This window comes from Balaenoptera acutorostrata, chromosome 4, assembly GCF_949987535.1.
Source record: "Balaenoptera acutorostrata chromosome 4, mBalAcu1.1, whole genome shotgun sequence".
In the NCBI taxonomy this organism is placed as follows: domain Eukaryota; kingdom Metazoa; phylum Chordata; class Mammalia; order Artiodactyla; family Balaenopteridae; genus Balaenoptera; species Balaenoptera acutorostrata.
In genome coordinates, this window is record NC_080067.1 from 42,759,623 (window position 1) to 42,783,905 (window position 24,283).

General features: G+C 35.2%; 1 protein-coding gene across 4 annotated transcripts in view; it reads left to right on the forward strand.

Annotated features, from left to right (window-relative positions):
- Positions 1–21,219, forward strand: part of MLF1 (myeloid leukemia factor 1) — a 36,697-nt gene extending 15,478 nt beyond the window's left edge. The window contains exons 2-7 of one of the 4 annotated variants that reach the window (XM_057545941.1): positions 3,744–3,891; positions 14,138–14,221; positions 15,396–15,524; positions 17,335–17,494; positions 19,413–19,551; positions 21,102–21,219. In XM_057545941.1, coding sequence (XP_057401924.1) covers positions 3,744–3,891; positions 14,138–14,221; positions 15,396–15,524; positions 17,335–17,494; positions 19,413–19,551; positions 21,102–21,186 — 745 coding nt within the window. In that variant the 3' untranslated portion in view covers positions 21,187–21,219. Of the gene's footprint in view, positions 1–3,743; positions 3,892–14,137; positions 14,222–15,395; positions 15,525–17,334; positions 17,495–19,412; positions 19,552–21,097 lie in introns of all 4 variants that reach the window. The other 3 variants (XM_007164844.2, XM_007164843.2, XM_007164845.2) reach the window with 3 other exon arrangements.
- Positions 21,220–24,283: the final 3,064 nt, after the last annotated feature.

Below are 24,283 nucleotides of genomic sequence, written 5' to 3' on the forward strand. Positions count from 1 at the left end.
TTTTAACGTCATTCACAATTAGAAAATATTTGCAAAGCACCTTGGAGTACAAGGAGGAGAGACTGATAGAAGCTGGAAGTAACCAGCGCCAGGGACTTTGGCAGGTTCAGGCCCCACCTGGCTGCCCCAAGGATGAGGTATGAACATTTTGACACATCAGTAATCTATCTGTGACTCTAAGGAAGCTCCATCAAGGGCGAGAAGGAAAGGAGAATTTAAAGGAGAAATTTATCAAACATGGCTGAGAACAGTGCATTGCCCCGAAAGTTCCAGATGCTGCAGAGAATTCAAGGAATAGGGATGACCTTTGGGTCTCAGTAATTGGAAGGTTAAGGGAATCATTGGCGTTTTAATGCAGAGGTGAAGGGAAGGAAAAGGCATTTGTAAAGAAATAAAGGGAATGAGCTACAAAGAAGTAAAGGACACAAGTATAGATGACTATTGGAAGATTTTAAGTGCTAAAGGAAAGGAGACAGTAGCTGGAAAAGTATCAGGAAAGGGTTTGGGGGAGGGGGAGGGAAAGTATAACAGAAGCCTTTCTTTGGTGCATTAAGAACAGAAGGTAGTTTGCATTGGCATGGATTTCATAAATTACTTTTTAAAAAATTGTAATTATTTAGTAGTCTAATAAAGGACCTCAAAAGTCCCCTTGAATTATAACAAGAAATAATAGTTACAAATCAGGCCATTAGTCAGAGAGAATGCTGCCATTGGGGTGGATACTTCTTCAAGAGCTGATGCTTTCGGAGCTGATGTCTTTTGGCTTGTCCTAATTCAGGTTCAAGTTCTTTAATCTATTGTCTTCATCATCAGTCATAGAAATCCCCTTCAGCACACTAGTGCCAGGTTAATCACAAGCTGTATTTTATAGCTTTTCAATCTTCTAAGATGATTTTATGCAGACTGACAGGAACAATTGGAAATTGCTTTAAATAAAGTGATTTTAGGAATGTATTTGTGGTAGACAGAATAATGCCCCCCTAAAGATGCCCACGTCCCAATCCCCCAAAACTGTGAATATGTCATTTTGCATTGCAAGGGGAAATTAAGGTTATAGATGGAATTAACTTGGTTAATCAGCTAACCTTAAAATAGGAGAATAACCTGGATTATCCAGGCGGGCTCGATTTAATCACAAGAGTCTTTTAAATATGGAAGCATCAGAGAGAGATTTGAAGGTGCTATGCTGCAGGTTTTGAAAATGGGGAAAGGAGCCATAAGCCAGGGAATATGAGCAGTCTCTAGAAGCTAGAAAAAGGCAACCGATTTTCCCCTGCAGCCTCCAGAAGGAATACAGCCCTGCCAACACAATGATTCTAGCCAATTCTGGGCTTCTAACCTCCAGAACTGTAGGAAAATTAATTTGTGTTGTTTTAAGTCACTAAATTTGTGGTGATTTGTTACAGAAGCAATAGTAACCTAATACAATATCTAAGTTTTAAAATCTTAATTTTAAAACATAAAGTCTCACTTCTCTGTCAGACCAGAAGTTCCTCCAGACCAATAATCAACCTCTGTGCTTGATGCACAATTTATACAATAAACATTTGTTGAACTTGAACCTGTATATCATATTGTCTCTTCACCATTTCTTGGGAGAGTTGCTTACTGTTCTTAAATAAAGTTTCCACTCACCTGGGAGCATGCTACATAGAGAAGCATTTCTGTTGCAGTCAGTACCTGTAGTTCCGAATTTCTTCCTTAGTGACTTTTGATTGACTGGGGGCGGGGAGGTAAGGGTGGAGAAGGGAGTTGCTCGCTTAAACCAGAGTTAGTTTTCTCTGGGCCAAGTGCTTTAATATATGAAACTTGTATCTCCTGATCAACAGTTCTGTGGCTTCTTGTACCTCAGTTTCAACTGCTTTAGAGTAAGACCACCTATCTAAGAAACACCACCCTCAATTGAGGTTTGTTTTATGCCATAGAATCTTATATATATATTCATACCATCCCAAATGTAGTCTCAAAACTCGGTGAAAATCTGTAAAACATTTTCTCATGATGCAGAAACAGACCTACTTATTTTTATAGATTTGTATTCATTTCCTTCCCAGTCATTAGATGAAACTACCAAAATTGACAGAATAAGGGCAGTTTTAAATGTGTTATACACTGCTTTTTGGGATGTAATATGTATTAGTTATCTATTGCAGCTTAAAACAAACATTGATTATGTCATAATTTCTGTTGGTTAGGAATCTAGGAGCAGCTTAGTGGTTCCAACTCAGGGCCTCTTAGGCTGCAATCAAGTCGTGAGTCAAGGCTGTCGTCATCTTAAGGCTTGACTGACGGAGAATATACTTCCAAGTGCCTTCACGTGGCTGTTGGCTGGTCTCAGAAATCTGCCCCTAAGTTCTCTCATGTGGGCCTCCCCACAGGGCTGCCTCATAGTGTGGCAGCGGCTTCCTGCAGAGTGAGCCATCATGCTAAGAGAGCGTACAAGCAGAAGCCACAGTCTTTCTAAAAACCTGATTTTGGAATTGACATCCCATCACTTATATTCTGTTAGAAGCAAGTCTGTAAGTCCAGCCATACTTAAGGGGAGGAAGGGTTTACATGAGGGCATGAGTACCAGGGAGTGGTGATCATTGGGGCCATCTTAGAAGCTGGGTACCACACATATAAATTAGTGAGTTCATTGGTTTATCAGAGACTAGATAATCAAGTTAATAATATACCTAACCGAAATTAAGTTCAGTAATATTAGAACATTTTGTAAAAAAAAAAACAAAAAAACTACAAATAAATCTCCCATGTTAGAAGATGCAAAATAAAAATGGAAGCCTTTTAACTTTAAGGCAGGAAATTTAGAAGGTACGGTAGAATAATCAACACAATTTACTCTTTTATACTATACTCCCCTCAGATTGTCCACTTCTGACTTTCTATTACAATTCTTCCATTCATGTTTTAAATTCTACTTATTCCTCATCTTCTAAAAACAAAAGAAGCTTATGGAGATATGTAAAATGTCATAGGAGTTGGAGTTAGTTAAAGATGAAAGGCAGAGATAGAAAACTAAGTCAGAAATAAAATTTCCATGCAAAGGTCATAGTCTGGTGAAAACTGAAGACCTAACAAAGGATCCTGGCTGTGTGGTTCAGTAAGCTGATGTTAAGAAAATGAAAAGGCAAGTCCAAGATTGGGGGAAAAAAGTATTTACAAGACATATATAATAAAAGCCTGATGTCTAGAATATAAAAAGAACTCTTACAACTCCATAACATTAAGACAAAAAAAACCTGTTTTTAAAAAAATAATGTTGTATCTTTTATGGTATTCATAACATAGCTATAGTTCCCAATGCTCATATTTAATAAATAAGAGTTAAAAAATAAACAAGCCAGCATTCTTTATTAGCTCTCACTAGAATTTATGTTGACTGCCCGAAGTGGCCTCTACCTGGTAGCAGTATTTTTCAGTCCTTTTTTGCCATTTCCTGTAGTGCTGGCTTAAGCTACCTGAGATGTGTTACTTTGCGTTTATCAATTTCAGACAATGAGATAAATAAAGGTAAATTTTTACTATTATACATAAGTGAATTATGGTAGATAACAAACAGAACAGGTTTTGTATTCATGAATAGTGGGTCTTTATGAGATAATTCTATTCTCCTAAACCCTTCTTTTGTCTCTTTAGCAAGCATATTAGCCCAAAATCATTCTTTGTAGTATTAAGCTGCCTACTTATTATTTAAGTCCCAACACTTACTCTTACATGATACTCTTATGTATTTTCAACAGTGATTCTTTCATGGCACACCGAGAAAGTATGCGACAGATGATGAGAAATTTTTCTGAACCTTTTGGAAGAGACCTGTTCAGCATCTCTGATGGCAGAGGAAGAGCGCGTAACCATACGGGACATGAGGATGGAGAAAATTCCTTGACTGTAAGTTCTTCATTTTAAAGTTAGTAAAGAAAAGTATTACAGAAGAATATATCTCTGACAACAGGACATGACTAATACTTATGTTATAGAAATAACTTATGTAAAAGGAGGGACCGGTTGGAAGGCTGAGTTCTTGAACAATGAATTGTTAATTGTATAGGATTCCACTGTGCTACTAAAACTTTTAGCACCATAAAGTTATATATTACAAGCCAAACTTAAAACATTGTTTTCCATAGGTATATAGTTTTTTCCTCACCTTATCATTTACTCCCATGTCTTACATTAGAACAGGCAAGGAAATATCATTGCGTACAACACTTTTTTTCCCCCACTTTAAAATAAAAAACTATAGTATAATGCTTTATCTCTATTGGACCAGGAAAAACCAGTCTTCTGCATGGCTACCTTGGACCTTCAAAACTTAGATTAACTTTTAATTGTATTCAAAAGCCTTGCAAAACTACAATATATATTCAGAAGTCTTGTCTGAGAGCAAAACTAAAAGTTACAAACATACTCAACTCAAACAAAAAAAACCAGGATATTTATATACCTTAAGTATTTTCTTTTCTGCTTATTTCTATTGCTTCTTCAGCCTCAGGAATGGCAGTTCTAGAACAACAAATCCACAGCAGTTTCTAAAAGATAAATCTCTGCAATAGAAATGTAGATATTTGGAACTCAGTAAACATTTTGAATTGGTCAATTGGGAAACTTCCAGAATCTTCCAGGAAAACATTTTCGTATTTTCTATTTGCAGTGGTCTTAAATAGAGCAAAATGTTTCAAATACTCCTGAGACGTTTGATGGATAACATTGCATTTGCCATTTAAATGAAAGTAATCTTCACATTCTTTTTCACATACATATTATTCCAATATATATATTAATTACATTCCAGTTATTTTTTAAATTAGTTAATGTGGTATCATTATATATATTTTTTACTGTTAGAGCTATAAATTTCCATAAAAGTTGAAAATTAAGGTCAAAGGAAAAAATTGTCAAAGAGAACAGAAAAATCAAATATGACATTCTGAAATTTTATCTTTCACATGAGCATTGAAGCATTTTATATATCTGCTATAACCACAGCAAAGAAAGAGTAGGGCTGTACATAGTGCTTTGTATTTACGTGCATAAATGAGCTACTCGTAGCCTTTGTAGAAAAAGAAGTGACAATTTTATTCCCTTGTAAGCATAGAAAGGAGATCTGTTTATAATTCAGCTATAAAGTTCTTATTGAGGATGCCTAAGCTGTAACTCTGCTGGTCATCCACTGGAAGTAGAAGTAAACGTTTCTTTCCTGGGTACTTGTGCTTAAAGCATCTGAATGTTTAATGAGCTGGAATAAGAAATATATGTAACCAAATAAAGAGATAAATTTCTGTGAAACTGTAGTTTATACGATTCATAATTTAGAACTATTTGTATTTTAGCTTGCCTCATATTTGCCTTGCCAGTGTGGCTTGAAATCAAGTTTTGGGGAACCAAAAAACCCCACACAGGTGAAGTAATATGGTTGCATAAATGTGATGATGAAATAAGGAAAGTCAAGCAGGAAAACAACTCTGAATATAAAGGAAGGCCAAGACCAACATTTGAATGAAAAACTAAAATAGTTGCTACCTTGTCCAGTTTATAGTGACATAAATTAACTTTTGTCTAAGATTATTAATCATAGGTGTAGGCTAAAGTCTGTAGCATTATCCAATAGAACATTCTAGATGATGCAAATGTTCTAAATCTGCCCTGTTCAGTGTGGTTAGCCACATATGGCTATCGAGCCCTTGAAATGTGCCTAGTGCTACTGAATTTTTAATTAAATTCTAATTATTTTAAAACTAATTTTAAATAGCCACATGTGGCTATTGGCTACCTTAATGGAGAGCATGATGATATTCAAATAGACTGGAAAGCTTTTAGCTTTTTTTTAAACCAATGCTGAGTAAAGTACACTAATCACCTATATGTGAACCTGTCATCTTATTTTTTAAGTTAATAAAAATCTCTTTAAACATTTTCCCAAGAAAAACTGCAGTACTCATCTACCTATTAAATAAAAAGTAAATGGTAATTTTTACTATATCAGATTTAGACAAAACCATTTCATAAAACTTTGAGTTTTATAACTTTCTATATAGTCAATACTGCTAGGTAGTATTTAGTTGCCTCTCCCATCTAAAATCAAGTAGTATACATTCTTCTTCAATTACATTATATTGTATCAACTGTCTTAGAAAGCTAACACCAGTGGAGTTTTTTCTTGTTCAAGCTATGAAAACTCTTTGCCAACCAAGAGTTCCGAGCACTGTCCTGGGGCAGTTGAAGGGCAGTAGGAATTTTTAAATATAGGAATTTCATCCAGTTTTCCCAGGAACATTCAGCCTCTCTTTTAGCCAAAACACTTTTTCTTTCCCGGTACATTATAATTTATACTGGTGAGATATGGCTCACCTTTTTTCCCCTAGGGTGTGATACATTTGACATGTTTATGTCTCAGTATGAAAGACTTATGTTATAGCAAAACTAACTAAATTAATTAAAAGAAAACAAAAACAAACAACAGTAGCAACAGAAGACCTCTATCCTAACTTGACTTTTCTAAGTCAGTGTCTTATAACTAGATGTGAAAGTAGAAACAGAAATTAGAAATTGACTGCAGAAGATGAAAGATGGCTGCCTAGTTTGAAAAGAGCACAGTGAAGAAAACAGTAGTAGGCTTTTTGAGCATGCTGGCTGTTCTATTTGAACTTTTATTTACAGTTTACACAAACTCTTTTTTCTCTTTTTATGAAGTTATAAATTTTAAAATGAGTATTTTGATTAAGTAGTGAGCCATATGCTGATGCTTTTAAGCACAGTGGATGAAAATTTATATTTCAAATAGACACTTGATAACTTTTTTCTTTATTTTTGGCCCATTTCTTGACGTTTGTCATCTTTATCAGCCCTATTAGGAGGGAAAACAGAGACACCTACAGAAGTAGGAGAAGCATCAGCTTTGCCGTTTTCCTGTGTTTGTACTATTAGCATTTTCTTCAGTTCATGATTTCCTTATTGGGATATTTTTAAGCCATTAAGTTTAAAAAGTCCATTTTGAGAGGATTGGTTTGTTTAAAACTATAATTTAATCTGTAAATTTATTTAATTAGGCAGTTTATAATTCAAGATATGACGTGTGACCATTTGGCAATTAGATTGAGAGATGGTGCCAGAGTCAATGTAAAATCTGGTTTTCCTTTAGTAAAAAGAAACAGAAAGGGAAGTTTTACTGGTGCATCAATACACTTTGGAGATTACTGTTCTGCATATACAGTATAAGTATATATCATCTGATATAACTTATAAAATTGAATATAAACACAGTTTTCTCTAGTTTTTTTTTTTTTTTTAAAGACCAACTTTGGGTTTCAGACCTGGCCTTGGTCCTAAATTTCTAAACTGTTCATAGAAGGCTGGATTTGATGTGAAATCAACCCTTCACAAATGTTTAGGATTAGAGACATCTTTTTTAACTTTGGGTTTATTTATTTATTTATTTATTTTTGGCTGTGTTGGGTCCTCGTTTCTGTGAGAGGGCTTTCTCTAGTTGTGGCAAGCGGGGGCCACTCTTCATCACAGTGTGTGGGCCTCTCACCATCGCGGCCTCTCCTGTTGCGGAGCACAGGCTCCAGACGCGCAGGCTCAGCAACTGTGGCTCACGGGCCTAGTTGCTCCGCGGCACGTGGGATCTTCCCAGACCAGGGCTCGAACCCGTGTCCCCTGCATTGGCAGGCAGATTCTCAACCACTGCGCCACCAGGGAAGCCCCTCTCTAGTTTTTCTGACATAACTTACACAGGGAGAAAATTATCACAGAATGATGGTAAAACTTTATATACACCTTTTACCAAGAAATTCAAAATTTATTTTCAACATTTAAAACTTCCAAGTAATGAAAGTTTTTAATTTGTATACGTGTCTAAAAATTTATTTTCATCTGTACCTATTGAGGAATATAATTTATGAATTATTAATTTTGATTATTCCATCTATTATACTTAATGTTCTTTTTCCTATCGAAGACTCCAAATATCTTTAAATCTCTATGTGTGATCCTTTCTGAAGTCCATATTTCTTATTCCATAAATTAGTTCTTAGGAGGTATTCATTAAATTTTTGGCCAAATATCTCTACTAATTTTTTGAAATGTTATTAATTTAGATACTTTTGATTTTTAACGGGTTAAAGGAAAGATTAACTGATTTTAAAAAAATATGGGATAGTTGAACAAAGGAAAGATGATATAATCTTAATCATTGTACCTTATGTGTTAATTTTGGTGTGAATTTGCATTTCCTTTGAGAAATGTTTGTCTCAATCCATAGCAAATACTTTCTCTTTCAACTGCCTTTAACAAATACTAGAGTAGTCTTATTTAAAAGTGATATATGGTCTCTCTATTTGCCTGCCAGGATCCTGTCAGGCTCTACAATGAAATAATAAGCAGATAACTTTAAAAATATATGTTGAGTTCTTTTTGATTAAAAGGTTCTGTAATTTGTTTAGCTCTGAACTATGTGATTATGCAGTGCATTTCTCTCTTTTTCAGAGATTGTTATATAATAAATATCATAACCAAAATTAATTGGATTTTTTTTCTAGGTGATGAGTGTTCTTGTGCCTTTTGGCAGTTTTGGTAGTATGGTTCATATCATAAGACACAAACCATTTGAGCAATATTTTCTGACAAATATTTATTTTTCATTAACTCAAGCAAACTGAATTGGCATGCCATCTCACTTTCATAATGGCTTTTTAGCATTTGTTACTGAAAACTTGTTTCATGTGTTAAATTTATCTTAGAGTGTTTAGGCCTGTGTTTTGTGAAGTAAGTAATATCAACATAATAAAATCAGTCTTCCAAAAGAAATAGTACATTTTAGTTGATGACTATTCACTTGATTTGCAAAAGGGATCCCCACAGTTGTGTTTAAAAGTTGGAAACTTCCCCAAGCTTATGAAGACTTTTCAAAAGGTGAAAAACCACCAAACTGTAGATAGACAAGCACATTTGGAAAAGCTCAGATTGGCTGCTCTCTCTAGGACTCTATTGCCAATTCATTCATGCTTTTCCTTTCCCAAGTTCAAGCATGGCTACTCTGCAACCAGCTTTTCTCCCACCCCTGTTTCTCCAGGCCTTTGGTCCTGTTTTCTGTGGCTCTAGTTTCTAACACACTTAAAGGCAATCTGAGGAGTAACAGAGAATAGCATCACCTTGGAACATTTCCTATGGATGCACCTATGCTCTCATGAAAAAGTTTTTTTATTCTCTTGTGCTAGACTTCAGCCATTTCTCTCCTTAAAGTTTGACATATAACATTTGTCCTTCCTGACCAGAGTTTTTAGTGGGACAAGTGATGAAGGAAAAAAAAAAAAAAAAAACAGCTATAGCACAGAGTTATCAGTAAAAATGATCAGGAAGTTCAGCATGCTGTGGGAGCACAGGCAGAAAAAAGCCTGTAGCCCAGACGTTTTGGGATGGTAGAGTGGAGGTCAACTAGAGAACAATTCCTGAACCTTAAGGATTAATAGGAATTAGCCAGGAAAATCTGGGAGGGGAGAAGAAGAGTGCTCAACACAGAGGAAACAGCGTGTGCAAAAACCTAGAGGCTAGGGAGCCCAAAGATGTTTAGGGTCATTTGGCCCTAGGATGTGAGTTGGAGAGTGTGTATAGATGAGGATGGAGAGGTAACCAGGGGGACTTCTTTTGGCCCTGGTAAGGATTGTGGACATTATCTTAAGAACAGGGGAAGCAATTGGTGAATTTTCATCAAAACAGTAGTAGAATCAGGTTCTCATTTTTTAAAGATCACTGTGCCTGCAGGGAGGAGAGAGATTAGAAGGGATCACAGTGGAGGCAGGGAGGCTAGGAGGCTGATCAAGTATTCTGGGAAGTATTAGTGATAGCTTCTACTCAGGTAATAGCTGTGGTGATAAAGAGAAATAATCTCCTTTGAGAAAGAGTTAAATAGGTGAATGGATAGAACTTGGTGATTAATTGGGTTGATGGATCAGTAGAGAGGGAGAAGGAAAGTATTATGCTTATTTTTGTGGCATGAGGCATTAGGTAGATGGGAACGCCACTGAGCTAGGAACAGAGCATTGATGCAGTGCAGATATGAGGGCAGGGGTGTTCAGAAAGGTCATTTCAATTCTGGGTGTTTTGCATTTGAGGCATCTGTGGGCTGTCCAGGTGGGATTTATCTGGTAAACAGTTGGATATGTGGGTTTGAGCTGAGCTAGAGATAATTAGTTCATTCATTCAGCAAATATTTATTGAGCCCTCCTATGTGCCAGGAGTTGTTTTTAAAGTATTGGGAATATAGTAGTGAGTAAGACAGAGAAGATAGCCCTGCCTTCACAGAGATTATTTTTACAGAGTGGCAAGACAGACAATAAACAACAAAATAATTTCAGATCGTCAAAGGACTTCAAAGTACTCTGAAGGAGATGGAGTAATGATATAGTGACAGGTGGAGGTGAGGCAGAGATTAGTTTAGACAGGTGGGCTTCTTAAGGAGGTGATACTTGAATGATTAGAAGAAACTATACTGAGAGTCAGGAGAAAACATTCTAGGCAGAGAAGAGCAGCCGTACAGAGTTCCTGAAGGCCTCAAAAGCCCACTGGAATCTCTGCTCTAATTTGTAGCCCCACTTTTTGTCAAGGCGTTGGGCCACCCCATAGCAAGTACAGATACATCTTTTGATGGCTGATTTGATAGTGAATTGAGAAGAGACAGAATATACCCCAAACATCTGATCTTTTTCTCCTCCTCCTCTCCTTCCTTAGGCCAGCCCTTCTATCTCTCTTGAATTGTTCTCTCTTATACAGCCTTGATTCTTAACCTAATGTTGAAGCAAAAAATTCACAACATTTCCTGAATTGTGTTGAATCTCTGAAATGCAGATTAATTCTATTGTAGTCCTTTGCATCCTAAAGATGTATCAATATCTCCTAAATGTGTCTTTGTTGTTCCCTACTGTGCTAAGTGCAGGTTCTAAAAAGGAATTTGCTTTTTTTCGTCTATTTCCTATTGTAACTAGCAATAAAAACCCAATAGAAGGCAGAGACATAAACAGGCCTTTGATAATTCTTTACTGAGTCCCAGCTTGGCACAAAGCAAAAGAATATCCAGAAGGGCTGAAATACCAGCATTGAATAACAGTGCCTTACAGGGTTCGAAACACTCCTCCTGCTTGAGCAGGGGAGTTCCTTGAACTAAACACTCCTTATAATAGTAGATGATGCTTTGGGTGACACACTAGAATATGTGCTTCACTTTTTGATTCCTGGTGATTGTTCCAGTGATAAAACCTAAAATCAATAGCAGATCTTTCTAGAGCAGAGTTTTGCAGCCTTGACACCACTACTTTCATGTTGGTCTGGATAATTCTTTTTTTTTTTTTTTAATAAATTTATTTATTTATTTATTTATTATTTTTGGCTGTGTTGGGTCTTCGTTTCTGTGCGAGGGCTTTCTCTAGTTGCGGCGAGCAGGGGCCACTCTTCATCGCAGTGCGCGGGCCTCTCACTATCGCGGCCTCTCTTGTTGTGGAGCACAGGCTCCAGACACGCAGGCTCAGTAGTTGTGGCTCACGGGCCCAGTTGCTCCGTGGCATGTGGGATCTTCCCAGACCAGGGCTCGAACCCGTGTCCCCTGCATTGGCAGGCGGATTCTCAACCACTGCACCACCAGGGAAGCCCTGGGCTGGATAATTCTTGTTCTGGGGAGCTGTCCTATGCTTTGTAGGATGTTTAGCAGAATCCCTTGCCTCTACCACTAGATGCTGGTCATATACCCTCCCCAGCTGTGACAAACAAAAATGAGTATAATTATTGCCAAATGTCCCACTGGGATCAAAATCACTCCTGGCTAAGAAACTACTTTCTGGAGGAATTCTTAACTGTTCTTCTAAAGGAGCATACCTCTGGAGGAATCAGGTTTCCCAGCTTCAAACTATAGTACAAAGCTACAGTAATCAAGACAGTATGGTACTGGCACAAAAACAGAAATATAGATCAATGGTACAGGATAGAAAGCCCAGAGGTAAACCCATGCACATATGGTCACCTAATTTATGACAAAGAAGGCAAGAACATACAATGGAGAAAAGACAGCCTCTTCAATAAGTGGTGCTGGGAAAACTGGACAGCTACATGTGAAAGAATGAAATTAGAACACTACCTAACACCATACACAAAAATAAACTTCAAATGGGTTAAAGGCCTAAATGTAAGACCAGACACTATAAAACTCTTAGAGGAAAACATAGGAAAACACAAACCATATATGTGGTTTGACATAAACCGCAGCAAGATCTTTTCTGACCCACCTCCTAGAGTAATGAAAATAAAAACAAAAATAAACAAATGGTACCTAATTAAACTTAAAAGCTTTTATACAGCAAAGGAAACCATAAACAAGACGAAAAGACAGCCCTCAGAATGGGAGAAAATATTTGCAAATGAAACAACGGACAAAGGATTAATCTCCAAAATATACAAACAACTCATGGAACTCCATATCAAAAAACAAACAATCCAATTAAAAAATGGGCAGAAGACCTAAATAGACATTTCACCAAAGAAGACATACAGATGGCCAAGAGGCACATGAAAATTTGCTCAACATCACCTAATTATTAGAGAAATGCAAATCAAAACTGCAATGAGGTATCACCTCACACTGATCAGAATAGCCATTATCAAAAAATCTAGAAACAATAAATGCTGGAAAGGGTGTGGTGAAAAGGGAACCCTCCTGCACTGTTGGTGGGAATGTAAATTGGTACAACCACTATGGAGAACAGCATGGAGGTTCCTTAAAAAACTAAAAATAGAACTACCATACGACCCAGCAATCCCACTACTGGGCATATACCCTGAGAAAACCATAATTCAAAAAGAGACATGTACCACAATGTTCATTGCAGTACTATTTACAATAGCCAGGACATGGAAGCAACCTAAGTGTCCATCGACAGATGAATGGATAAAGAAGATATGGCACATATATACAATGGAATATTACTCAGCCATAAAAAGAAACGAAATTGAGTTACTTGTAGTGAGGTGGATGGACCTAGAGTCTGTCATACAGAGTGAAGTAAGTCAGAAAGAGAAAAACAAATACCGTATGCTAACACATATATATGGAATCTAAAACAAAAAAAAATAGTACTGATGAACGTAGTGGCAGGGCAGGACTAAAGACGTAGACATAGAGAATGGACTTGAGGACACGAGGTGGGAGGGGGAAGCTGGAGCGAAGTGAGAGTAGCATCGACATTTGTACACTACCAAATGTAAAATAGATAGCTAGTGGGAAGCAGCAGCATAGCACAGGGAGATCAGCTCAGTGCTTCACAATGACCTAGAGGGGTGGGATAGGGAGGGTGGGAGGGAGGATCGAGAGGGAAGGGTATGGGGATATATGTATGCATGTGGCTGATTCGCTTTGTTGTGCAGCAGAAACTAACACAGTATAGTGAAACAATTACACTCCAATAAAGATCTATTAAAATAAATAAATAAATAAATAAAGGAGCATACCTCATGCTTCAAGGGTATGCCCTACTGAGCCGGCAGTGGTAGGCAGCAAATCCAAGGACTGTTAGTGGAGTGAATCAACCTATATCACTTGGGTCCAAGTCTGATGGAAAGGAGGGCTGATTACTCCAGAGGCAGTTTCTATCATCCATGTGGAACTGCTGGAAGGAACACTGTCATCTTATACTCGGGTTTTATTTATTTGCCTGGTAGGATATCCAGAAGGAAGAAGGAAAAATTGGAAGACTAGTCTATGCTAGAGCTGTCCCACAGCCAAGGATATACCACTCAGTATTTAAATATTAACCAAATTATGTTATGAGCAAGTTGAATTTTATGTGTGTGTATTTATATGTTCTTGCATGTATATATGTGTGGATATATACACATGTATGTATGCATGTATTTATAGTGTTACAACTCCCTAACCATTTGTATGTTGGCTGTTTAGGATTTTGTGTATGCTTCAAATTCTTCTTTAACAAATCACTTTCATTATATAGTCCTTAAATTATCTTTGCCTGGTCGATCACTGCATGAGACCCCACAGCAAAAATCAAAAAAAAATTTTTCAGCTGTTTTGGGAATGTTGATTTGCTTCTTTTGTGTTGTGCTTATAGTTAATGACATACTTCCTAATATCCTATAGCGTACAGATGTCAACCCTTTTCAGGCAATGGACCGAATGATGTTAAATATGCGAAACAGTATGCAGGAATTACAAAGAAACTTTGTAAGTACTAAAAGATTGTTGAGAATGTTATTTTCAGTTATCGGTACTCTATATTATAGTGGCTTTCAACCTTTTTCTAACCATTGTCCACAGTGATTGAAAAATATATCTTACATCATGACAGTACTTGTGTACCGTATATATTTTACACCTGAAATAAAAGTTTCATGAGAAAATAATCATACTGTTTACAGCGTGTGCTGATACTTTCTATTTTACTTCATATTTTAAAAATCCCGGTCACAACCTACCAAAATGATTTCAGAACCTGCAAGTTTGAAAAACAGCGTTAATTAAACTTTCAAAATGAAAAAATTCAACCTCAAAAACATTTATTCTGCTGAAGATGACTATTGTAAATGAATGTTTTATATGAATTTAGATTTTTTTATTATGTATAACTTGTCTACTTAAAAAGATTTGTGGCATCTAAGAAATTAAGTTTTAGCGTTCAAAAATAACTCTGAAAATAGAAATGTCAGGAATGATGTTTAGGCACTGGATTAGATTAATACAGTCCAAACACTTATAAACTAGTACTAATACTCTTACTTTTCTACTCGTGATATTAATCAAAATAACTTGATTCAGTATGAAGACCACCCATATTATTTTAGTCATCCAGTTTGAAATCTAAGGATCATTTCAGAATGTCCAAATCTAGGACATTATTAATGATTTTAGAAACGTAGCAGTTGGTACCCACAGAAGGTATAAAACTTCTTGGCATATGGCTAATTGGCTCAACATTGGCAAAATTGCACACAAAAGTCAACCACTGACTGTAAAAGTATTACATGCTTCAGGGCACGGCATCTATAAATTTAAGCCACAAGTCTTTGACCTCAAAGATTTGAGGATTTCTAAATGAATCACTTGTTATTTATTATTCCTTATAAGGAGAGTGTGAATTGGTATCTAAAATGCAAGGACGTTAGGATTTCTAAATGAATCACTTGTTATTTATTATTCCTTATAAGGAGAGTGTGAATTGGTATCTAAAATGCAAGGAAGTTAGGGCCTTCATGGGGGTACCATTTGGACATCATACTGATCGTATATACTATCTTTAGTAGAACTTCTAGCTAGTGTTGTTACTTTATTTGAATCCTCTGACATTAGTTCTTCGTATTTGACTGAACTCATTGGATTTACAATTTATATTTACCTCTAGGGTCACCTTTCAACGGATCCAAATGGACATTCGTTTAGTTCTTCCTCAGTTATGACTTATTCCAAAGTAGGAGATGAACCACCAAAGGTTTTCCAGGCCTCAACTCAAACCCGCAGGGCTCCAGGAGGAGTAAGTATTTTCTTGGAACTTTATAAAGTTGTGGAATCATAGATCACCTATATCAAATTTTAACTATTAAAATTTGACCTGGTACTGGTCGGGGGAAGGGATGGGGGGAGAAAACACAGGTCAGTGTGAAAAGCAATAAAACTAACTATTCATTTATTTATTTTAAGGCATTCTTTGTCTCCCCCACCTACCTCCATCCCTGCCCCAGGTGCCTTTTTTCATGTTAATATCTATGGATGTTTATTAGCTTTACATGTTGACAAAGTAAGTAGACACTATAAGAAGTCTTTGTTTCATGAAATAAATGTCTACTTTTAGTTTCTATTTGAAGTAAATGAATTTTTTAACTCATAAAATATTTCAAGTGTACAGAAAGGACATAGAGAATAATATAAGTACCCCATACTCCTTCAATCCAGTTTAGTCAAATCATTAACACTTTTCTCTATTTACTTTAAGTTGTCTCTTGTTTTGCTTTCTTTTTAAGCAAAGATGTTACAGATTCAGTTAAAGCTTCCAATATACTCCTCCCTCCTCCTCCTTTTCCCTTTCTCTGTCCCCCAAAGACAACCATTTTCTTATACAGGCATACCTCATTTTATTGGGCTTCACTTTATTGCACTTCACAGATAAATTGTGTTTTTAACAAACTAAAGGTTTGTGGCAACCCTGTGTTGTCAGATGAGAGATAGCAATTTTTAGCAATACAGTGTTTTTAAATTAAGGTATGTACATTGCTTTTTTAAACATAATGCTACTGCACACTTAATAACTACAGTATAGGATAAACATAACTTTTATATGTACTGAGAAACCAAAAAAATCATGTGACTCACTTTATTGCAATATTCCCTTCATTGCGGTGGTCCAGAACAGATCCCGCAGTATCTCTAAGGTATGCCTGTACCTGGAATTTATCATTTTCATGGATGCTTTTATAATTTTATTACTTATGTATGCTTCATATGCAATACAGTGAATTATTTTACAGGTTTCTAAACTTTGTATAAACGGTTTCATACTGCATGTGTCCTCTGCAGCTTGACTTTGCTCAGTAATTGCTTCTGAGATTTATTCAAGTTGATATGTATAGCTCTGGTTTCTTTATTTTAACTTCCATATAAATGTCTAAAATATGAATATACCACAGTTTTTAAATCTATTTTTCTATTGATAGATATTTAGGTGTTTATAATTTTTCACCTATTCATCTTTATACCTGTCTCCTCGTGCAAAAGGGCTAGGAATGCTATTGTTGGATTGGAGGAGACCTGTGTCTTCATCCTTAACTAGAAATCACCAAGTTATTATCACACAGTGATTGAGACAATTAGCTCCCACAGACTTTGGTATGAGTTCCCATTTCTCCACTTCCTTGTTAGTACTTATAGTAAAGAAAATTTGGGTTTGCCTGTCTAACGGGTGACTTAAATGAAAATAGAATATGTAAGTCATTTCATGAGTGCAGAATAATTAGTTGCCCTTTCTTGTAGGAATGCTAGTATGTACTCCCATCTATTAATTGTCAAGGACAGTGTTGAAGGCACTAAGTTTAATATAATTAAGTTATTCTTTGTTTTAATAATTATATTGGTTCTATTTGTCCTAGATATTTTAATTGTAAGCAGTTCAGGAAATATCAGAGAACTATTACCATAATTTTACTATAAGTTGGTAGTGGAACTGAGTACCCATTAGTTTTAGAGCAGTAGATTTATATTCTTACCTGTATAGGTAAACAGGTTCTGAGGAGTTTATAGTCTATATTTATTTAAATAATAACTAATTTTTATTTTCATCATTTTCACAGGTAAAGGAAACTAGGAGAGCACTGAGAGATTCTGAGAGTGGACTAGAAAAAATGGCTGTTGGTCATCACCTCCGTGACCGAGCTCATGTCATTAAAAAGTCAAAGAACAAGAAGACTGGAGATGAAGAGGTCAATCAAGAGTTCATCAATATGAATGAAAGTAAGTTATCAGAGAAAATAGCATTCTTCCTCTCAAAGTTAAAATAGCAGCTGTACCAGTAGAACTTGGTGAATATTTTTTATAGAAACATTTTATATGATGTTGTTTCAGACAGTTTATGAATTGTAAATGTAGAGAATACGTTATCAAAATAGTAATAAAATTGTGGTTTCAGTGTTTCATTGTAGATCTGTTTTTTATAGTGATTTTTGTTAATGTTGAGTATCATTTATTTTTTTGTTTTATACTTGGAAAATGGAATCTTTTTTTTTTTTTAAACTCTTTTTTAAAATTATTTATTTATTTATTTATTTATGGCTGTGTTGGGTCTTCGTTTCTGCGCGAGGGCTTTCTCCAGTTGCGGCAAGTGGGGGCCGCTCTTCATCGTGGTGCGCAGGCCTCTCACTATCGTGGCCTCTCTTGTTGCGGAGCACAGGCTCCAGACGCGCAGGCTCAGTAGTTGTGGCACACGGGCCTAGTTGCTCCGCGGCATGTGGGATCCTCCCAGACCAGGGCTCGAACCCATGTCCCCTGCATTGGCAGGCAGATTCTCAACCACTGTGCCACCAGGGAAGCCCGGAAAATGGAATCTTTTGAATTGTTTTTTAGAAAGACTATCAGTAGGAAATCGAGTTTTTATTCATTTCTGATATCAAAGAAGTACATTCGAAAAGTATAAAAGAGTATAAAGAAAATTAAAATTATTCATAACTCCAACCCAAAATAACTACTATTAATGTTTTAGTGTATTTCTTCCTAATAGTTTTATGTATTGATATATATAAACATATAATCACACATACTGTTTTTCAAAATTTGTATTTTACCATCTATGTAGTTTATATTGTGCTTATTTTAATTCCCCACTATAATTGTGAACAGTCACCTATGGTGTTACTTTTCAGAAACATCCTAGATGGTTACCTAAAAGTTTTATCATGAATTGGCCATAATTTATTTCAACTATTCTGTATTGTTGGGCACTTAGGCTTTTGTATAGATAAGATTTAAATTTCTGGTGTTGTTAGATAATAAATCACATATATATCAAGCAAATCTTTCCATTTCTTAGATTTTATATTCATTCTTCAACTCATTTAAGACTTCCTAACTTTTTTCATTATAGTTTTTAAGCTGTATTCATTTCCTGTTTTTAGAAAGTATTTTGAATAAAAATGTTTTATCATAGTAAAGGGTTTAAATTATATGATTTAAAAAAAAGAAGTTCTCTTAAGGTTGGAGCTGGATAAAATTATTCTTATGCAATGAGATGGAAGCCACAACATCTTAACCTCTCTTTAATTTTAACCTTTGTAATTTGGTCATATTTAAATATATACAGAGTAGTTCACAATAATGAACATACTGAAGAAAATTTTAATAAAGTAACACATTATTATAAAGGCAATCTGAAAGAACAAGTATTATCATTTACTTATTGTTATTATGGAATTTAGGTTACCTACTTCCTAACAACATGAATTGTCAGATGAGTAACCTGTCTCAGGAAATTGAAAAAGAAGCTCGTGAGGCCAAACTGAGGGCAGGAAGCGCTAGGCACAGGAGGAGTGTCCTCCCAGTGAGAGGAGGAGCAGGATCACCATGAGATGACCCAGGAAGAAAGCCTGTTAGTGTCGCTGGGTCATGGGGTCCATTGGATAAATAATATGATACCCAGGCAGGTGTGTGAAAAACCAGATCATCAATAACCAAATTATCAACAGGAATAGGAGAGGAACAGAGAGAAAAGGAAATATTACTCTGAGTCAAAGACCTTTTTATGTGAAGCAGTTTCCTGCTTCTACTTTAAGGTTAGGCTGATGGAAACACCAGGCTAGAGTGAAATGCGTGGGGAGCAAGGCAATTACTGACAGCTGATACCTTAATATTTACCCCTTTATTTTGATATTTGATGTAGGTGATGCTCATGCTTTTGATGATGAGTGGCAAAATGAGGTTCTGAAGTACCAACCCAGGGGACAATGGCGCAATCTAGAAAACTCTAAGATGCGAAGCATTGGTCATGAGAATTCAGGATCCCGAGAACTTAAAAGAAGGTAAAAGTTATTTCTAAACTAAACTGTGTTTTTCAAAGACAAATTAGAAGAGAAGTTATGTAATTTTACCTCTGTTATCAGGAAGTTTTGATTAACATCCAAGTTGTTTGTATCAATAATATCTTTTGTGAAAGATGTAATAACTTTATATTATTTCCAAGTATTCCAACACAAATTTAAATTTGTATCTGAAAACCAATATTTTAGGATTATATGACTAGTACCTCACTAGCAAATTATGCTTTAGACAATGGGGCTAAAATCCTCCTAAGGTAAAGCAATATACTATAATGCAGTTATTCTTGTGAAACAGATTTTCATCTGGATAGAGTAGGAGTCATACCTTTTGTACCAGGTAAAGATATTGGTGTTTAGGGATATGGTAAGGGGAGAGGAACTGTAGCTAAAAGGCTGAACAAAACTTCCCTAACAAGTCAAAATTGAGCATTTAATGGTAAAAAGATTTTTAGACCCTTGTATAATATGTAACAGTATCTGTATTAGATATCAAATATTTTGGAAGAGTTTTGCAAAAACTTTAGCCTCCTTTGGAATTACCGTTTGGAATAGCTGCAAAATATGAACGTGCTAAAACCACACTTTTATAGAGATTATAGAGATTTTGACACATTTAGTATATATTCTAGAGTTACAATTTTATTTGATACTCTGGGGGAAAAATTGAAAACACTACCTAATTCCTATTGAAAATTAGACTCGAGAGAGAGAGAGAGAGAGGGCTCAGCAGGCCTTAAAACAGAAATCTGTTCTAGGCTCTAAGAGTGTGGAGAATTGCTGCAGAAGGTGGAAGCCTTCCCAGAACCAGTGGTCGACAAGTGGGTACCAAGTAAATTAGAAGACTTGTGCAGAATTTCGTGTGCTAGCATCTTTTATTTTAAAATACTTGTTTAGGAATTTAGAGCCCTAATGTTTTCTTTAGAAAACTTGCTCTCATATTAATTTTAGACAATATTTGTGTCACTTTGAAAAGTTTATTGATAAAAACCTAACAGTGCTAAGTTTGACTATGAAATACAGGTCCCAGTTAGAGAAAAGCATGCTCTTTATAGATGATCTATAAATTTATGGCCTATCCGTGGCATTTTCTGTAAACCAGCACTGTCCAATAGAACTTTCTGAAATGGTTTTTTGCAATGACGAAAATGTTGTGCATCTGTACTGTCCAATATGGTAGCCAGTAGCCCCATGTGGCTATTGAATCACACTTGAAATGTAAACAATGCAGCTGAGGAACTGAATTTTTAAATTTTATTTTATTTTAATTAATTTAAATGTAAATGATGTGGCTAGTGGCTACCATGTTGGACCGCATGGTTCAACGGGAAACAGTTAAATCTATCTCAGGAAAGCAGCTGTTGCTTTCTTAAATGTTAAGTGAAATAGTCTGCCATATGTTTTTCAAAGCTATTAAGGAACCTTTAAGATAAAACTCACCTTAAATTACAGTGGTCTGTATCATGTTTGTATTGATTTTTTTAATGACCATTTAAAAAATGGTATTAATGTTCACATGTATATTTCTCAGAGAGAAACTGCATCAAAGTCCAGCCATTGAACGTGGAAGAAGATCAAATGTTTTTGTGGACAAACTCAACATCAAAGGATCACCTGTGAAAATCAACAAAAAATAAATAGCATTGCATTTGATTTGTTTAGTTTTGGTTGTTTGAACAGAGAATGTAATGGTGCTGAGTAATACACCTAAGACCAATCGCTTGTTATTAAATCAATACTGTGTTCTTAGCAACTTTCTTCTGAATGTTCTTGGAAGTGCTAGCTTTATATTATCCCTACTTTAGGAATAAAACTTTAACTTTCAATAGTGCAAGCTGTTAAACATTCTATAACACCCTTTAAAACATAACACATGCTGATTTTGCTTTCACAATTATTTTCCTATTGGCTATGTATTCCCCTATATATTCAAGATTGAATGTACAGCTGTTCTATCATATAAAATTTGTTAAAAGAATAAACTGTAAAAAAATAATCTCAATTTTTACTAACACTATAATAGAGTGATGTTAAGAAAGGTTAAAATTATTTAGCTCAAATTTTATAATGTGTTATGTAGCCAGCTAGCTTAAAGAATTTTTTTAAATAAAGCAAAACTATACTAGTACTCTTTTACAAAAAATTAGTTATTATTTTGATAAAGAACATAAAGAATAATCAAATAGTTCCTTTTCAAAGAGATTTTAAATTGTTAATATACATGAATTTTCTTATCATTTCTTTATACAGTATATTCTTTTTTTGTTCTGTGTTACATTTTCAACATTCGTCAGACTTTATATTGACCTTTCTCTTTAACATCTTAAGGTAGCATATTTCTGTTCTCCTTTCTCACAGACAGCTTAATCTATCTCCACGGTTAACATTCTAAAGTTGGAGTGTCCTTGGAGAAACTCTGCTCAGCCCTTTTGTGACATTTAGAAAAATGCATTTGGTATTCTGCAAACCTGAATGATTGATTGTCTCAAAATTTCTTAGACAGGTGAAGTGTGTTTGAGCAAGGTACTTAATAATTCAATTGTTCCCTTTTTAAGTATACTATTTAAAAATTCAGCTCTTGGGTTTTTTCATTCTAGAATGTGAGCATTAATCTGTTTTTATAGTTAGGCATGAAGTTTGTGAGAATATAAAATCTTAACTTCTAAGTTTTTGTTGTTTCAAGGGGGGAAAAAACAGAATCGATTATCACTCTATAATCCTAATATCTTCCCTTTTAAACTTTGGAAGTAGAATTGTGTGATTGTGCTTATACTCTTCTAATTTTCTATATCATATCCTGTTAATTTTACTAGTCAGTGTTTCATGCCTTTAATTAGTCAGTAAAGTAAGATGCATATGTGTCAATTCATTTTTATAATGGAAAGTAATTGAGCAAGTATTAAAGATGTTAAAATTTTCCTCTTATGAATAATTTAGTGTACTAATAACATACTATTACATACTGGGAAGTTATCATAAGGCATCCATTTGAAATAACACTTTTGCATAAATTCCCTAGATAGAGCAAAATCCCAGTAGACACTGTAATTATTCTCCTTTTGCTTAAATTATTACACTGATGTTAACTTGAATCATTATATTCAGATATGAAAACACATTTTAATAAATATTTGTGCTTAAAACAGTATAACTTCTATGCATCATATAACAGAGAATTCATAGATGCTTTTTTCATCTCAATTTGTTTACTGTAGAAATCAAATTAAAATTGAATTAAATATATATTTCCTCCTATGCCACAGTGCTTCCTGAGGGGCCACTTACAAAATATGTGACATCTGGAGATCAAATGTTAATTCATTATGTTCACACGATGCTGAACTTAACTTTTTTTCTGAATTTATTTTTATCCTAATTCTGAAGTCAACTTAACTAGTATAAAAAAGAAGGCTCGCCATAGCTTGTACTTCACATGTTATTTTTTCTTTATTGACAACCACTGATCTTTCTGGAATGCTGGGTCTTTGGGGAATGTAAGGATATTAACTATTTGGTGAATGTGGCCTTGACAATAAGTCCAAGTTGAAAACTTAGGCTCCTTGCTACTTTAGTGGTTTTCCTGGTAACTTTCAGTCTCAGTGATGGGTCTTCATTATTTATCTTTAGGACTTCATTATCTTTTATTGTTACAGGGTAGTGGCAGGAGCACATTGGTATCAGATGGCGGCCTACGTGTGGCAACGTGACGGTGTTTGGAGGTGGGGCCTTTGGGAGGTGATTAGGTTATGAGGGTGGAGCCCTCACGAATGGGATTAATGCCTTTGTAAAAGGGACCCTAGAGAGCTCCTCCACCCTTTCTACCTTGTGCCCACACAGTGAGAAGTTGGCTGCCTATGAACCAGGATGTGGGACACACCAGACACCGAATCTCCTGGAGCCTTGATCTTGGGCTTCCCACCTTGCAGATCTATGAGAAATAAATTTCTACTGTTTACAAGTCACCCCGTCTATGGTATTTTTGTTATAGCCGCCTGAATGGACTAAGGCAATGGTCTTAGGCTAGTCGGGCTAGGACAATTTGGAGATTCTACTGAGGTTTGACCTAGACCCTCACTGCAGTGAATCAGGACCTTCACTGAATTTATCTTTATTCTTATACATTTTAAAATGACTATGAATTAACAGAATGTGTAACTGCTTTGAATGATATAATGTATGTGTATTTTGCCACTTTAAAACCTAACAGAAGTAATCTATAATGTGTACTCATATAAAAATTTAGCTAGACAGTTCTTGGCTTTTTGTCCTCTAGTTTCCTCTGTGGAGAAAACAAGTTTATTACTTTGGTTAAAAGTGGTGATTAATAAAAATAATTAAGAATATACTTGGTATAATAATTACAGAAAAATATGAATATATATACATACACACACAGAGGACAATGAGTATGAATTTTTACTTCAGGAAACTTAGTTTGTTAAAGTGGTAATTTCAAAAGTAACAGATACACTTTTTTATTTAACATAATTATATATTAAAATTAAAGTAAAACCTTAATGTTATTACTATTTACATAATTATTACTTAATTTACATATTTTAAACAAATACATACACAGGCTTATAAAGACTAAATTTTTTAAAGCCTACAAATCAAAAAGTTTACTTAAAAGTATTCAACATTAATGGATTGATTCATCAAAGTAAATCCTTTACTAAAAATTAATACATGGATGATATACAAAAAATAAGTACAA